Consider the following 16,846-nt stretch of genomic DNA (forward strand, 5'->3'; position numbering starts at 1 on the left):
GTTTCCATTTTGATCTTTCCCCGCATCCCACCCGCTCGCTCGCTCTCCTCCCTTCTCTCATCCTCAAGTTCTCGCTCCTTTCATTCGCTCCCGCCACTCATCCTCTTCCTTCTTTCTTATCTTTCGGTCGACGTCTTTGGTGCTCTTTGTTTTTTTTTTGGTGTCGTGTCGTAATCTCTAACCGTTTTCCTTGTTTCTTTTTTTTTTTGTCCTCTTATCTCCGCTCCGAGGTGCTCGTTCTCCTCTGCTCCTTCTCTCCCGTGACATCACGCCCCTCCGTCTTCCGTTTGGCCGGCCGCCGTAAGCTCGGTTCATGTCCCAGTTCCGAGGACCCGTCCGTTCACTCATCAGTTCACCCATTCATTTCATCCATCCATCCATCCTCCTACACATTCATTTGTTGTCTTTTTCCTGATTGGTGTGTTCTCACCTGTCAATGAAGGACAAGAGACAAGGAGACAAATTAGACATTTACTGTAACGTCTCCGTGCCTTTAACTTGATGAATAGCTTGAACTTTTTCCCAAGGCTTACAGACTTAGTGCTGTGTTCCAGAGGTATCGAATTCCAAACATTTACGGTTTCTTTACATTTACGGAGAGCTACTATAGCAGAGCTGCCCTTTATACTGGCGTAAAGCCACTGAAATGTAGTGTTGTTTTTTTTTAAGACAAGACATTAACAAGGTCCAATGTCACTTTCCATCAAACGTGATACTGGCAGCAATTGCTTGTAAAAGGTTGCCAGAGTCCTGTCTGATGCAGTGACCAGGAGCAGGGCTTTATAGAGCTGCTCGGCTCTGGTCCTGAGGTGAACACAACCAGGCTCTGTGGCTGGAGGTCGTTACAGACTACATGTTATTTCATGGACCAAGGTTAGGGGCTCTGGAGCAGTATTTTACTCGATGGCTCCGTGCCATGATAAAACCCATGACGGAAGAAACATGAATTACACAGTTCGCTGCCTTTCACGAGACCTTACTGTAACAACTCAACAGGCTTCAGAGAAAGGGGTATTAGATTGGTTAATGTCACAGCCTAATACTGGATGGTAGCTTAAATAATCAAATGAGCCAATCTTTTGTAAGGCTACCGTGTGTATTTTTCTCATAACTGGGATGTGTCGATATGTTCCAGATTAAACTAATCTCTTCTCCTCAGAACCCCAAATTCCAGGAGCCTGTCACTTTGGACTTCCTGGATGCTGAATTGGAGAACGAAATTAAAGTGGAGGTAGAGTACACACACATTCACACCTAATTGTGAACTCACACACGCGCACACCACGCACAAATGCACACAGAGTATAGGCACACACACACACACACACACACATCCAAACAGTCACACACACGCACACGCGCGCACACACACACTCCCACACATACATACTGTGCACACAGTCACACACACAACGTGTGCACACACATTCACACGCAGGTGTAGAACATCTCGTCTCTCCTCATAAAGCTATCCCGGTGTGTCTATGAGGCTGATTTACTCACTGTGCCTGAGTGGTAATGAGAACAAATGTTTCTAGGAGCGGTGGATACTCAATGAGACATCCTTAAAAAGCCCAGAGACACCCCCTGTTTTACCCCCTGTTATACTCGCAATTTTCCTCTGGCTGTTTGGTGTGTTCCCCCAACCCCATCTCCCCCTTCCCCCCCTCTCTCCCCCGCTCTCTCTCCATCTGCTGGGTTTGATGTACTGTGGTACCCCTTTCCTTTTCTGTTTTCCCTTGGTCTCTGGTAGGCAGATGTAAAATGTTAGTGTTTCAGAGAGAACAGTAGAAAGACCTGACAGAGAGATCAGCCTCTCTAATGTCAAAACGCCTTTCTTCATTCCCAGACTGACACTGATACAGGACCAGTCCATCTGAACTTCTGATACACTTCAGATAGCCTCTCTCTCTCTCTCTCTCTCTCTCTCTCTCTCTCTCTCTCTCTCTCTCTCTCTCTCTCTCTCTCTCTCTCTCTCTCTCTCTCTCTCTCTCTCTCTCTCTCTCTCTGTCTTCCTGTCTTCATCTCTCTAGATCAGGAGGATGATGATTGATGGAGACCCTGGTGAACAGACCATAGAGACTCTGGTGAAAACTCAGGATGAGGTGAGAGAGCCCCCGCACCAATCAGCCCCCTCTAGTACGCACATTCTTTCCCCCAAAAACTCTAATTCACGGCTTAGATAGAAGTCCCATGTTTACTGTGTACCGTGTGTGTGTGTGTTCCCTGACAGAGATACATCGACAGAGGGGTGAGGACCTACACCTGGGCTCAAGTCAACGGAACAGACTACAGGTGAAGAGAGGACTGTAGGACTGTAGATCCTGGGATGTGATTGGGTGGAGAGGAGAATGGGGCCACGCCCCCTCCCAGATGTCGCCTTCCTCGATCACACCAACAGGGGTCGCTCTCCTCATTAGCCAAACCAGCGTGTGGAAGACGGCAGTGAGGCTGCAGTCTGCTGGTCCAGAATGTCATGTGCTGTTTTCTCTCCTGTTCGCAGCCTGGCCCTGGTCCTGCCCAGGTACAGCGAGCACTTTATCCAAGCCAAACTGGGGAACACTATCAAGAAGCCATGTGTACGTATGCCGAAAAAAAAAAACCTCTGTTACCGCGACCGACTTTGAAACACACGCTCGCACGCGCATATGCACATGCACAAACAGAGACGCTCCCACATGACCTTCCTACGATCCGTTGTTTGTAGTATGACCCACTGACCAGTGGTCCTCCTACACACTCATCTCCCACCAGGACCAGGCCCAGAGCCGATCCTTTGATCTCACCTCCGCCCTCTCCTCCTCCTGTCGGCTCTCTCTACCTCCTCCCATTCTTGGCTGCAGTAAAGACGGGCCCTCCCTCTCCTCCTTCTCATTCTACCCCCCCCCCCCGCCTCTTCCCTCTCTCTTCTCCTGCGCCACAGTGTTTTTACTGAGACAGCTATCCTCTGTTTCCAACACCCTCTCCCTCCATGTCCCTGATCTCACTGTGAAGGTGACATGGCCACCTCTACTGGCAGTCTTTCTCCATCATATCTGTCTATCTGTTCCTCTGGGCTGTAAAACATGTCCGCACCTCTCTCTCTCCCCCCACCCCCTCCCTCTCATCTCTCTCTTTCTCCTGGGAAAGAGAGAGAGATGCCCCTGTCACATGGAGGATTGTAAATAGGGACTATTGTCGCAACAGGCTGCATGTCAAACGCACGCTTTTGAATCAGAAGCACACACAAACACACGGACACTCACTGATACACACACACACATACACTTACATGTTCCTTCTCCTTCTCTCGGTGTGAACATTCTTCCATCCTCTCCTCCTTGCCGTCGGCCTCTGTGCTGGATTGTCACAGCTTCATGGGGCAAGTACTCTTTTATTCCGAGCTCTGTCTATCCTTTTTCATGGTTCCTTGGGTACATGCATGAGTATGTCTGAGTGTGTTGGGATGGCTATACACAGTTAGCTACCAAGGGTGAAGGACTGGGAACATCTGATAGGAACCTATTTTGATGGCTTGGTGGATCGAGAAAGGTGAGTGGATGACTGTAGGAAATGATCATGGATATCTGTGTGTAGAGAGAGATAAAGAGATAAAGAGAGGCAGAACGGTGGATTTGCATGAATAAATGGAGGAACATAATTGGATGTTAAAGAATGGAGACGCGGCCATCTAGTTTTAGTGGGTTTGCGTTACTTTGATGTAATGCCATAAGCCATAAAGCATGATGAGGCTGTTATCTGAGCAGATGAGAGCCGGTCTGAGCGCTCAGTGGAGATGTTTCTGTCTCTGCATCATTTCCTCTGTGCCATAAAGGCCCTGTCAGCCTGCCATAAAGGCTGTCAGAACGTTTACTGGCCTGTTAAAGAGAGAAGCATACTGTAGCCTCCTTGAGCATTACAGACTGGGATGATGGAGAGAGTGTGTGTGTGTGGGGGGGGAGGGGGGTCCCAGACTGGAGCTGGAGCCTACAGTACCACCCTTCCACACACATACACACACACACACACCAACAAACCTACACAAACTTGTCCCCCCCCCCCCACACACACACACTTTACAAACCCCTCCACACACTAAGGATTTCCAGGTCCCCTGCGCCCGCCACACAGACACCCCCCCCCCTCGCCTCTATTCACGCGAAACAGTCTAGAGATGACGAGAATGTTGTGTGTTGGGACGGGAGGTGTTTGTGTGCATTACAGTATGCAGCCTAGTGGAGATCCTTACAGACGCTAGAACAAGATCGAGGGAATGGATAGAGAGGGATGGACCAGAGAGCGAGAAAGAGAGGGGACGGAACGAGTAGGAAGGAGAGGAGGAGCAGCTGGCCCCGGAGTGTCCCGGCCTCGTCCCTGACTCATCCCTGCCTCGTCCCTGCCTCTTCCAGGGTGGATCTGCCTGTAATGTTTCATCAAGCTGACAGGCTTTGATCACGGACCAGCTATCTTTAACCTCTCTTGTGAGAGATCATCGGCGATAGGTTTCACAGATGGCAGAGTGTCCGATGGATTTTAATGGTCATGTTCCTCCCGAGTTCTGCTTTTAGGAGACAGAGAGGGCCAGGGCCCGGTGCCTTTACAAGGGTAGACAGACTGACTTGGATGAGGAGAAAGACGCACCGAGCCAGAAAAGGCCAAGTATGGAACGATAGGAGACCAACTGACTGTGTTGGAGTCACAGGGGAAAGACTGTGGAGGCAGTGCACAGTGTTTTTCCTTGCATGTCTGCATGCCTGGCCCGTTCATTTCTGATATTAGGTTTCAGTATTTTCCTAAGGAATAAAAATATCTGTCTCATGGGATGGTCCTATTTGGTTTCAAGGGCAGCCTTTCTGAAAAGATGGAGGGGCCTTTGATCTCCTGATTTGGATTGATTGCTTCAGAGCAGCATATTTGCACGCTACTCGTAGGGTACTTGTAGCAGCATGTTCACAATATCATGTAACCCCCATGGGTTGCTTTCTCATATTTTTTTCTTCTCCTCCCTCTCCTTCCTCTCCTCCCTCTCCTCCCTCTCCTACCTCTCCTCCCTCTCCTCCCTCTCCTTCCTTCCTCTCCTCCCTCTCCTCCCTCTCCTCCCTCTCTCCATCTCTCGGTGGGTCACCATAGGGAGCAAGGGTAGGTACTCTACTCCTCCTTAAGTCTTCTTCCCTTCCTGTTTTCTTCCTCCGTCACTCCCTCCCTCCATCCACATCTTTGTTCACCTATGATCCACAGTCGTGTGGATGTTTGTTTGTTTTCGGTCCGCGTGTCTGGTGTGACCTGGAGAGTGATTCGGTGCACGTCTGGCTGTCTGTGAGTTGTGTATTCCACCCAAGTTGTGAATCCACCCCCCCCCCCCACCCATCCCATCACCAGCCTGTCTGTCATCAAGCTGAAGCTAAGACAATGTTCACCCTCGCCGTTGAGGTCCCTGCCTGCTTCAGTGTTAGCTCTAGGGTTGTCATGACGACCTGACAGGGTTCTAACCGTGCTGCCTGTCTCTCTGTTTGCTCCAGCCATGGAGACCATACAGCTGGAGAGCTTTGAGGACTACGGCTACACCTTCATTGCGCCCAGGTGAGTGGAAGCCGTTTTACCCCGCTCCATGTCAAGGGCAGCGTGACTGGGCCTGGGCTCGGGCAGAGCCTGAGGTATCTTCTGGATCTCCCGTCTCCATAGGGAGTACTGCAAAGACCTGAAGCTCTTTGACAACAACACCCAGTTCCTGCTGGACTTCAACCTGTATATCGACCGGAACTCTCCGGAGCCTTGTGAGTTTGTCTTCTCTTCCTATGCACACCTGGGGTCCTGGGTTTAGAGTGTAACGAATGGTTGTATATCTGGAATCAGTGTGGCGCTCTCACAACCTGGTAAGCTGTAGCACACAAGGTCAAGCTCAGTCAGATACAGAACCCTAGATCAATACTAGCATATCATCGTTGGCTGTAAAAGGATCCATTAGAGATAGTGTGTGTGTGTGTGGCGATTCCTAAAGCTGTGAGTCAGACGTTTTCCCACAACTAGGACCTTACAGTGCTGTGGCCTCCCCTTGAAAGGTCACACAGCGCCGTTAGTCATTCGATTAGTCTGGTCTGACTGGAGTAACCTCACCCCAATCGACTGGGTTTCTTAGAAGCATGTCGCTGTTCACTTGTACTACGAGTAGAGTATGACTCACTGTGTTGATTTACAGCCCAGCCCTCCTTATCATGCAAATGGGCTAACGACACACACACACACACACACACACAGGAGATCCACACCACTGTTGCTTTCCTGACTCCTAAACGACCTCAGGGAGGCGTTCCAAGGTCAAACACTCTTCCACTCCGCCACCATCGGCGCCACCGCTCCTTATGAGGCCCGTCGCTACATTTCGTGAGGTGACAGTCTCTCTCTCTCTCTCTCTCTCTCTCTCTGGGCGTTTCCTAGGTAACGTGTCGCTGGTCAGTAGGCTGATCCTGGACGCCGGGCTGACCTCTGACCTGGTCAAGCTGTGGAAGGAGCAGGCTCTGTAAGTGACGGGTCGTCCTCACCGATCGCAGCGTGTGTTTCCTTTGGTAGCTCCAGAGTGTAGTTATTGTGCTGGGAGAGCCCTGGAAATGTTTAAGCGGTAAAACATGATCAAAGACAAGGGGGGGGGGGGGGGGGGGGGGGAAGCTATCATGCCCAACCATGCTCAAGCCATACTGTTTTCTGAAGAAAGGAAAGTAATGAAATCAATGTGCATTCTCCTGTTTTGTATGGTTGCATGGCTGAGATAATCTGTATAATATGTTTTTTTGTCATCGTAGACGGACATATTGTACACATGCATACACACATATACATAAAAGGCAAATATTTGTACTTGGGTTGAGATATAAAAGCAGAGAAAATGGGGGATATTTTTTTTTAAATAAAGCAATTTGTTTTTTCAAGCTGTCATCTGAAAGCTTTTTAAGTAAGACCGTATTGGGGGGGGGGGGGGGACTCTCAGGCCCAACCATGCCAGCTCAAGCCATACTGTTTTCTGAAGAAAATAACTAATGAAATCAATGTGCATTCTACTGTTTGGTATGGTTGCATGGCTGAGATCATCTGTATAATATGGGTTTTGTCATCATACACGGACATATACACACACATACACGCACACACATATACATAAAAAACAAATATTTGTACTTAGGTTGGGATATAAAAGCAGAGAAAATGGGGGATATTTCATTAAATAAAGCAATTTGTTTTCTCAAGCTGTCACCTGAAAGCTTTGTAAGACCGTATTGTGCTCACTCCCATTTATGTGTATAGGCTTCCTAAACTCTTGCTTGTGTCTCAGTGTCATTGGAGGAAAAGGTCCATGTGACTCTGACTGCTTCTGGTACTGGACTTTGATTGGTCAGTGTTGTGTTGTGTTCCCAGGGATGGAGTGATGGCTAGGTTTGTGGCCACCGACGGAGGTATCACCAGAGTCTATCCCAAAAGGTACCATCAGCCCTGTCCACTTCACCACATGGCTCACACACACACAGACACACACATGTGCACATACACACACACTCACATGCGCTTTATACACATCTACACACACGCTTCTGGGACCTGCTTAGAGCAGATGGCCAGGTACTTGTTTTTGCTTCATTCTATTTGTCTTGCACTGTACATCATTTTTGTTTTTATGGACCAAACTTTTGCTTGTTATATTTTAACCAGAGAGGAATAGATTTATTTTCTTATAGAAACATTGAATTTAGAATGTTTTGGTTTCTTGGCCAATTTCAAGTTCTTTGGGTGTGACTGTTACTTTGATGACAAAAGTTTGGCTTTGGTTTTGTGTAAAAATGTTCAGACATCTGTGTTTCAAAACATATTTTTCTAATTTAAAGTGTGTATGTATATTCCCAGTGTAATTAAAACATGTGAATGTTAACCCCTTCAGTGCTGGTGAGGACTGGACAGAAAATCCAGAGACTTATGAATCAAGCTTCTACAAAAGATCTCTGGACAACGAAATCTACATTTTCACCGCTCCATATTTTAATAGTACGTCGCTCGTTCTCTCTTTGTACTGTTTGTGTAATGTTCTGTGTGTTTACTGTGTGTGTGTGTGTTATGTGTGTGTGGCTTCAGTGTGGTCTTTCGTCTGGCACCATGGTCTCTCTCGGAGGACACTCCCCTCTGCTGACTGAGATCACAGTTAGGAGGTCCTACATTACCTATCTCTCTCCTGCTCATCTTAACGTCCCTCTCTCTCTCTCTCTCTCTCTCTCTCTCTCTCTCTCTCTCTCTCTCTCTCTCTCTCTCTCTCTACTCCTCCCCTTCTATCCTTTATTCACTCTCTCCCTCTTCCTCTCTCTCCCTTCCTATAGGGTTACTCTAATCTATAGAGCAGATATAGCATCCAGAGTGGTCCGGTGTCTCAAACGAGACCACAGGAACACCTGGACCGTCTATTAGGTTCCCAGGCCTCATACAGTACATGGACCACATGGCGCGTGCTCATACACCCCCCTCACACGCGTGTGTTCCCACACACGACTACTGTGAGCTAGTCCTACAGAATGCATGCCGAACCAGATGTGTGTGTGTGTGTGTAACACCGAGGCCCTGTCTCTTGGGATGGTAACATCTGACGGAGTGTGTGTGTCTGTGTGTCCTCATTCCGCCCCGCAGAGAGCAGAGAGTCCAGTTATGAGTCGGGCATTCTGGTGAGCAAATCTGTGGACCTCACCATAGATGGAGTCACTCTCAAACCTGCTGGTGAGTCCCGCTGGTTTAATTGGGAGTCATGGGAGGGGGAGGGTCCGGAAGGGCTCCCTTATCCAGCTTTAGGTGGAGGCTACTTACATGATTCAAACGCACTAGTCAGTGTGCAAGGTCCATGCTGTAACGGAAGCGCTAGCTTGAATCAGCACATGTTGACTGTTTGTTTCGTCTCCCGAGCAGTGGTGGGAGTAAAGCTGAACGTCAGCTACTGGATGAACACTTTCATCAATGCAACCATGAAAGTGAATGTAAGAAAGCAAGCCATACGGAGACTATGTTTTTTTTGTATGTGGCACCTGTGGTGTGGTATTTGAAGTCATGGATTGTTTTGTTTTTTCTGTAGTGCAAGGACGAGATCTGTGGCTGTCTGAAGAATGACAAGGTATGGAACCATACCATACCAAGCTAACTCTTGGTATGGAACCAAGAGTTAGCTTGCAGTGACAGCTTAAGCTCATCTGTTCGGGTTGAATGAAGCCTAGCCCTTTCTCACGTTCTCTCTCCAGTATGTCGACTGTGTCATCCTGGACGACGGTGGCTTCCTGCTCATGTCCAATCAGGATGAGTACATCACTCAGGTGAGCTGTCATTGACCAATTGCTTCCGTTAGCCAATCGTGTCTCCTCCGACATATTCATTCGGATGTTTCTTTACCCTTGTGTTATCTTCGGGTCATTGTGACCCCCCCACATGTTGCGACAACTTTACCTCATACAAAAATAATGCGAAGCATTTTCTTTTAACCGTCGGGCTGTCTCACACCCCCCACAGAGCGAAGGTTAAAAGAAAATGCTTTTCATTTGTTTTTGTATTGGGTAAAGTTGTCGCAGCACAACGATGGGTCGTTGTGAACCTTCGGGTCATTGTGATCCGAAGGCAGCACAAGGGTTAACTTTCCTCTTGACATTAAAATTGAAATATGTTCACTCTATTCCGGAATCATGGTCTTAGACCATTCACAGCCACACATAATTCCCCACCTGAACTGTGTGGAACAGTGAACTCTGCGACTCTGCTCCATCGAGCACATAGGTCGTAGGAAGCCGCAGATCATATGAAGCCCTATGTCAACGATGATAGGAAGGCCTTCAGACTGAGCCCCTTGTTCCTGGACTCTGGCGTCTGCTCAGGGCTGTGTATATTTCCAACTGGGCAGTCAGAGTCTGGTCTCTGGCTGACCATCAGAGAACAGACACTAGACTGGCAGTCAGGAAAGCAACAGTGGAGTGGATCTCCTGTGTGTGTGTGTTTGTGTGAGCTCATCTCAGCTAGGATGAGTGCTACTGAGCATCCCAGCTCCCTGGACACCCTGGACAGGATAGGCTGGGAAACGTAGCTCGCCGTGTCAGTCAGGGGAGGACATCTGCTCTTTCAGTTGTGAACGCTCCTCTTTTATGGTGGAGTTCTTAATGCTGATGCAGTGCTTTTTTCCCTGCTTGTGTGCGTGTTCTTTTGTGTGTGTGCGTGTTCTTGTGTGTGTGCACGTGTGTGTGTGTGTGCGTGCTCGTACAGATCGGTCAGTTCTTCGGGGAGGTGGACCCAGTGCTGATGATCAATCTGGTCAACACGTCTCTGTACTCCTTCAACAAGACCTACGATTACCAGTCAGTGTGTGACCCCGAGAGAGACAGCAAGGCGGCAGCAGGTCTACGCTCTGTCTATGTGGTGAGACACACACACACACACGCACGCACGCACTCACACATTCATAGACATACACATGTGTGTTCATACATGCGTATGTACACACACAGACATGCACACTCATCCACATCACTCATCAGCCAACATTCAGCAGTGCGCAACATGTTTAGGTGAGCGCTTCATAAAACTGCGTTCATTTTAACCATGTGTTCTGTTGCACCTCTTCGGGGCTTATGAGACTCCCTCACCTGTACTGTACTTGTCTTTCCAGCCCACCATAGCAGACCTGCTCAGCATTGGCTGGTGGGCCTCCACAGCTGCCTGGTGAGTGTGTGTGTTTGCTGGGGTCGGACGGGGTCGAGGCCTGGGTCGAGGCCTGGGTCGAAGCCCGGGTCGAGGCCTGGGTCGAGGCTGGGCGCAGTCATCTCCCAGACCTCCCACAGCCCTGCCCGCCTGCATCTATATCTTATTCTTGCCTCCATATCCACGCTGTGTGGTTCTAGTGTGTGGCTGTTCTGTGACAGTAACAAGGTTTTAGCTGGATGATCGGTATTGACCAGTAGGACTGGGCCCAGTTGCATAAACTTAGTTTGAGACTAGTCTTAGCCTTAGACTGTCTTAAATTGTCAGGTTAGACTAGTTTAATTAAGCCTGTCTGTTGCATAAATAGTAAGACTGACATAATTTGATGTCGAAAAGTTAGCCACTTCTCCCCCTGGCTAAGCCTTGTGGTAAGGGTTTAGTTGCTATGCCAACGATCTGTTAGTACATCATTATCTTAGCATGATTGATTACAAAAGGAATTACATTTGTTAATTATAACTGAAGAATATTTTAACTGGGGTATGCTTTTCCGCTCAAATGTAATTTTATTAAATGAGTGAGTAGATGACAACATAACTCACTTTATTAAAGCAAACCATCTGCGTTGGAGTTGTTGATGAATGGAAGTAGCGTTGGGGTTAAAAAAGCTTAAAAACGCATACACTATTTGTTAATAAGACAACTTTTCAATATTGTATTCCTCCAACAGATATAGGTTTTCAGCAGGTTTAAATGTATACATCTTTCGCCGTTAAGTGTCGCTGTTATGTCCGACATTTCTTTTCTTTTTTCTCAAAGTGTCTTATTTTACCCATAAAATAACTTAAAATGTAACTTAAAGTTACATTTAAGTCTAAGACTGGGTCTATTTTTATGCAACTGGCCCCTGGTCTCTCTCTCTCTCTCTCTCTCCCCTCTCTCTCTCTCCCCCCCCTCTCTCTCTCTTTCTCTCCCCCCCTTTCTCTCTCTCTCTCTCTCTCTCTTCCCCCCCCCTCTCTCTCTCTCTCTCTTTCTCTCTCTCTCTCTCTCTCTCTCTCTCTCTCTTCCCCCCCCCCCTCTCTCTCTCTCTCTCTCTCTCTCTCTCTCTCTCTCTGTAGGTCCATTCTACAGCAGCTCTTCTTCAGCCTCATCTTCCCCAACCTCCTGGATGCAGGTGAGCATCAGTCTGGACCCGACAGTGCACAACTCAGAGCTGGCAAATGGCTTGCAGTGCGAGGGTTGCCAATGGCAAATCAAGAAAAACCTTTTGAATATGTAATTGTAAGAGAAGAGCACATTGATGACAGCGATGAAAGCAAGTTAACATAAAACACAGTGAATTTATTAAAATGGTAGGAATTTTAAGAGAGTACAGGGTTTGTTGTGGGTTCAGTTGGCAGAGTGGTACAACTTGAATTTGAATGTCTAAAGAAACAAAAGAAAGAAATGAAACCGAAGAGGAGGGGAAAAAAGAGGTGGTTTAGTGAAAGTGGGACAGAATTACACAGAAAAATGTGTCCACAGTAAGTAATAATTTGACAAGAGCCAAGAACACCCAGAAACAGCTTAGGGGTTCATAGGGTTATAACATCCATTTAAATCAACACAGCACAACAAGAAAAACACACATAAATTCCTATCATCCTTACAGAGTCCATGTAGCAGTGTGGTCCTTGTGGTTTTTATCTTAAGTCCAGGTTATCTTGTGTTCGTTTAATGTTAACAGGGTTAACATGTGTTCCCGGTCCAAAATGACCGCCCCAAGATAGGTGTTCATAAATACCATAATAATACATATTTTATCACCTACTGTTATGTTAGGGATTTTTAGTAACCTAAGTTCTTGTGAACATGACACGTTTTTAACTTCGATTTGCTATGTATGGCCTGTAGGCCTCGTTGACCATGGAAGCCAAGAAGGGGAGTGAGGTGTGTGGGTGTGCTTAAACACACATGCCTGTGGGCGTCTAGGAGAGGAAGTGTGTCCATCTGATGAAAGGGCATGTGCCTGAAACTCCATTTTATACACTAATTCACATTAACAATCAGATTAAATCAACTAAATTGTTCAGAGGGAAAATGGGTAAATCTGTCAAATTTGACCAGAAAAACAACAGGAGGGTTACGTTGCCTGGGTGATCCTTCCAAAAAAGGAGGCAAGGGCTGATTACTCTTGATTTGAACTGTCTGGGAGCTCCACAGGACTACTGGGAATGTCACCCTCAGGCTGATAGGGAGGCCGCCTGCTGGGATGTGGGGTAATTCCCCACCCCCACCACCTCTAATGTTACTGAATGGAGGTGGGCCCTTGGAGGTGTGACCTAGACCAGCTGGCACCATGCATCCTGGTTTGGGGACTCTGCTACAGGAAATAAGGATTGGACCTGTTAATGTTGGATGGCTTGAAAGCTCATGTAGAACACAGTTATTTATTGGCTTGTAGGTTTGTTTGTTTACCTGTTTGCTGGTCATTATCTTGCTTCCATCTGTAAATGTGATAGTGCTGTGTGCTAATTTGATAGGAAGCACTTTGGTGTACTGTATACTGTATATACTCTCTTTTTGTCTTCCTCCCTCTCTTTTCTCAATATTTTCTCTATCCCCCCCCGCTTTCATCTTTCTGTCTCTAGTGGAATCAGAGGAGGACATATCAAACAACATGTTTAAGGAGAGCTGTATCACTGAGCAGACACAGTACTTCTTCGACAGAGAAGAACGGTCCTACGTCGGTGTCCTCGACTGTGTGAACTGCTCCAGGTGCGTGTGTTTGTGTTTATGTACCCGTGTGTGTGTGTGTGTGTCTGTGTGTTTACATGCCTGCGTGTGCGTGTGTCTGTGTGTCTGCTTATGTGCCTGTGTGTGCGTGTGCCTGTGTGTTTGTTTGTGTGTGTGTCTGTGTAAGGAAGGTACCCAGCTAACACAGTTACGTTGCCCTTACGTTGCCGCAACGTCTTTGGCGACGTTGCGGGACCGTGCATCTGTGGGACGCCAGTCCGTAACCGCGACGTCGTGGCAACGTTATTTTTCCGACGTTGCCAGTCTGTAACCGCGACCTCCTAGCAACGTCATTTTCCGACATTGCCAGTCCGTAACCGCGACCTCCTAGCAACGTAATTTTCCGACGTTGCCAGTCTGTAACCGCGACCTCCTAGCAACGTCATTTTCCGACGTTGCCAGTCCGTAACCGCGACCTCCTAGCAACGTAAGTTGCCAGTCCGTAACTGCAACGTTAACTAAGTAACCTATATTTCTCAATTCTACTGCTTATATTGGGGCGGTTCATATGCAGACCTCATTTGCCCAAAATGCTACTTGTTCTTGTATAATAGGCTACATGGTAGCCAACTTTAGGAGGTTTGTGTGATGTGTAGCCTAACTCCAGCTAATCATAAACAAGGCAGCATTTCCATGTAACATTGTCATTTTATTTCAAACAAAGTGCCAAACAGTGAATTAAAATCTTCTGCCAGTCCCCGCTACAGGTCCTGTCTGTTGGCCCTGACAATGAAGCACAAAATAAGTTAGTGTTCTATCAACATAATTGCACGTGTAAAAAGGCGCTATACAAGTCATAAAAAAATCACATCTAAAATAATATACATCATCAAAAAAACATGTGATTCTAGATTTGTGTCACATAGCCATGTGAAAGGTTGGATATGGAAGCTGCAATCATGATTCATTCACCTGGCTTGTTTTGAACGGGCTGCCGGGTTGTGTTTGAGTGTCTCCTCTATGAGGAGCTCCACAGCTTTCTCTCCCAGTCCCGTCTTCCACTTCATCACAGCGTCTGGAATTAGAAGTCATGAACTTATTGTCAGCACCAATGTGAACGTTGAACGCTGCGTGTAAGCCATAGTTCATGGCATCTCCAAACACTTACCACTCTCTTTCGCAACTCCAGCACCTTAAGGCGCTCCTCGCTTAAGGCGTCTTGGAGTTCAGCCTGTGTTTGGGCCACCTGTAGGTCCATCACTGGCACCTCTTCAGTGTGTCTGCCCTGTAGTCGCCTGAATAGGAGAGCCTCTCGCTGGTTCTCCTCCAATGTCTCCATCTTCCGGAGCATAACCTGTAATGTGTCTGTCATTAAAGACAAGTAAAACAAGTTTACAAGAGTTAGCATGATTGGCATACACTGTGGTTCTTCTAGATTAGCTATAACATTTATGTAAATAACAAATGTTACCTTGAATGGTTGTATACAAAGCATATATTTTTTTGAGTGTCTTATATTTGCACTTGCCTGGCTGCCAGCTGTTTTCCTGGGCCCCCAATTGGTTCACCTCCACCAGACCAGAGTTGACATCTAGGGGTATGGAATCTGGTGATGCAAAAGTTTTAAGTCATGCTTTTGCTTCAAAACATAGCCTTTAGGTTGCCATGGCTCATACAATTATTGTCACTGTTTTAAACGGTCATTCATTACTTTACCATCATTTCCCAGGGACACAGTGCTAGGCCGTGTGACGGTGGTAGGATAATCTGTACAGAAATGAAAATGGAATGTAGTTTATGTACATAGTTATAGCATATTGATATAAAAGGAGTAGCATTGCACATATGTGATCGTTCGAAAGCAGGGCCCCACATCGTAGCGTCGCACATGTGTGATTCTGAACATTCCAACCATTCCGGGCTAAATAAACTATTTTGGGACAAGGTTTTTTAACAGTTCTGAACGTTTATTTTCACTGATTCTTTTGTGGGTGATTTGTGAGACGCTAAACTTTGATAACATGTAGGCCTATGCATTTTCAGAATTTCAACATAACTTTCTGGAGGGTTTAACCTCTACTGTACTGTAGCTATCGAAATCCTAACGTAAACAATGTGAATCTGATAGCACATAAACAGGCTAAATGGCCTACATTTCAAACATATACGTATAAGCATGCCCCATCAAATTTCTTAAAATATGTTTATATATTTCTGTAAAGAAACTCACCTTTGAAGTAGCTAATTTCCAGTTGAAATCCAATGCGTACAAGACGGTGTTGAACCCCTGCAAAATCTCTTCTGAAACCCCAATTTGAGCGATGCGTTGAAATGGGCATGCGCAAAGTTGTTGCTCAGGGGAAGACTGAGGGGCAGGTTTGCTAAGGAAGAATTGTAATATTCTGTGATGACTTGTCTTTGGAAATGAACCTCTTAAGAGTCGCTTACCTTTTGGTCACATTTAACAATTTTGTATCACAAAAATTATTGGAGCACAAATTTGCATTGTGTGTCATACAGCTTTGGTGTGCTATACAAAGAATGTTTGCTTAATCATGTTACACATCACACATTGATTGCTTTTGTACATGTTTATAGTAAAGAATGAAAGACTAAATTATATTCCAGATTCAGTCTTATTTATTAAAGCTATGTTTCTGCATATGAAAAAATTGATGACCAATGACATGCTGGGTCTGAGCTGCACATGAATTACATGCATTGTCTACATTTATACGTGCTGGGTGCAACATTTAATATTGTGTGTGATTGAAATTCATGTAGACTATGGGTACATTGCAAAAGTGTCAGAACTGAGAGCAGTCCAGTGTGATCTCTCCATCTCTGGATAAACCACTATATGCACTCGAGATCCGTTGTCCTGCGACCAAAGAGCGACTTAGCCGCAACTTAACCCATGGTACCAAAATTAATGTATCCAGCCGACCAAGGTACAACGTCACGGCAACGTTGTCCACGGGACCAAAAATAACGTAACCAGCCGACCAAGGTATTACGTCGCGGCAACGTTGTCCACGGGTCTAAAAATAAGGTAATTAGCCGACCAATGTACAACGTCACGGCAACGTTGTCCAGGGGACCAAAAAATAACGTAACCAGCCGACCAAGGTACAACGTCGCAGCAACGTTGTCCAGGGGACCAACTGGCAACATTCCCTTTATAACGTTGCTACGACGTTGCCACGATGTTGCCAGAAGGTAACGTCGCGGGTTACCAACTGAGCACTTACTGGCAACGTTGCCGCAACGTCATGTGTTAGCTGGGTAGTTCTCCCCCTCTCCTTCCTGGATAATTGCTCATCCTGGTGTCATCGCGGCCTGGTGGGACAGGCCCTGGCCTCGCTCTGTCCTCAGCCTGCTGTGGTCACAAGCACTCTGATGGCACTCTCTCTGCCTTGATCTGTCAGTGGCTGCAAACACAAGAAAACAGACT

At 46.8% G+C, this 16,846-nt stretch overlaps 1 protein-coding gene across 1 annotated transcript in view; it reads left to right on the forward strand.

The window, feature by feature from the left end:
- The window catches only part of LOC134020648 (voltage-dependent calcium channel subunit alpha-2/delta-1), a 50,185-nt gene that overhangs the window by 28,721 nt on the left and 4,618 nt on the right, over positions 1-16,846 (forward strand). The window contains 17 exon segments of the mRNA XM_062460809.1: positions 1,160-1,231; positions 2,034-2,105; positions 2,234-2,295; positions 2,504-2,607; positions 5,499-5,559; positions 5,662-5,753; positions 6,415-6,496; positions 7,387-7,449; positions 7,904-8,007; positions 8,638-8,724; positions 8,911-8,978; positions 9,074-9,112; positions 9,237-9,308; positions 10,243-10,395; positions 10,646-10,698; positions 11,796-11,851; positions 13,308-13,434. Coding sequence (XP_062316793.1) covers positions 1,160-1,231; positions 2,034-2,105; positions 2,234-2,295; positions 2,504-2,607; positions 5,499-5,559; positions 5,662-5,753; positions 6,415-6,496; positions 7,387-7,449; positions 7,904-8,007; positions 8,638-8,724; positions 8,911-8,978; positions 9,074-9,112; positions 9,237-9,308; positions 10,243-10,395; positions 10,646-10,698; positions 11,796-11,851; positions 13,308-13,434 — 1,367 coding nt within the window.

This window comes from Osmerus eperlanus, chromosome 5 (genome assembly GCF_963692335.1).
Source record: "Osmerus eperlanus chromosome 5, fOsmEpe2.1, whole genome shotgun sequence".
Lineage (NCBI taxonomy): Eukaryota > Metazoa > Chordata > Actinopteri > Osmeriformes > Osmeridae > Osmerus > Osmerus eperlanus.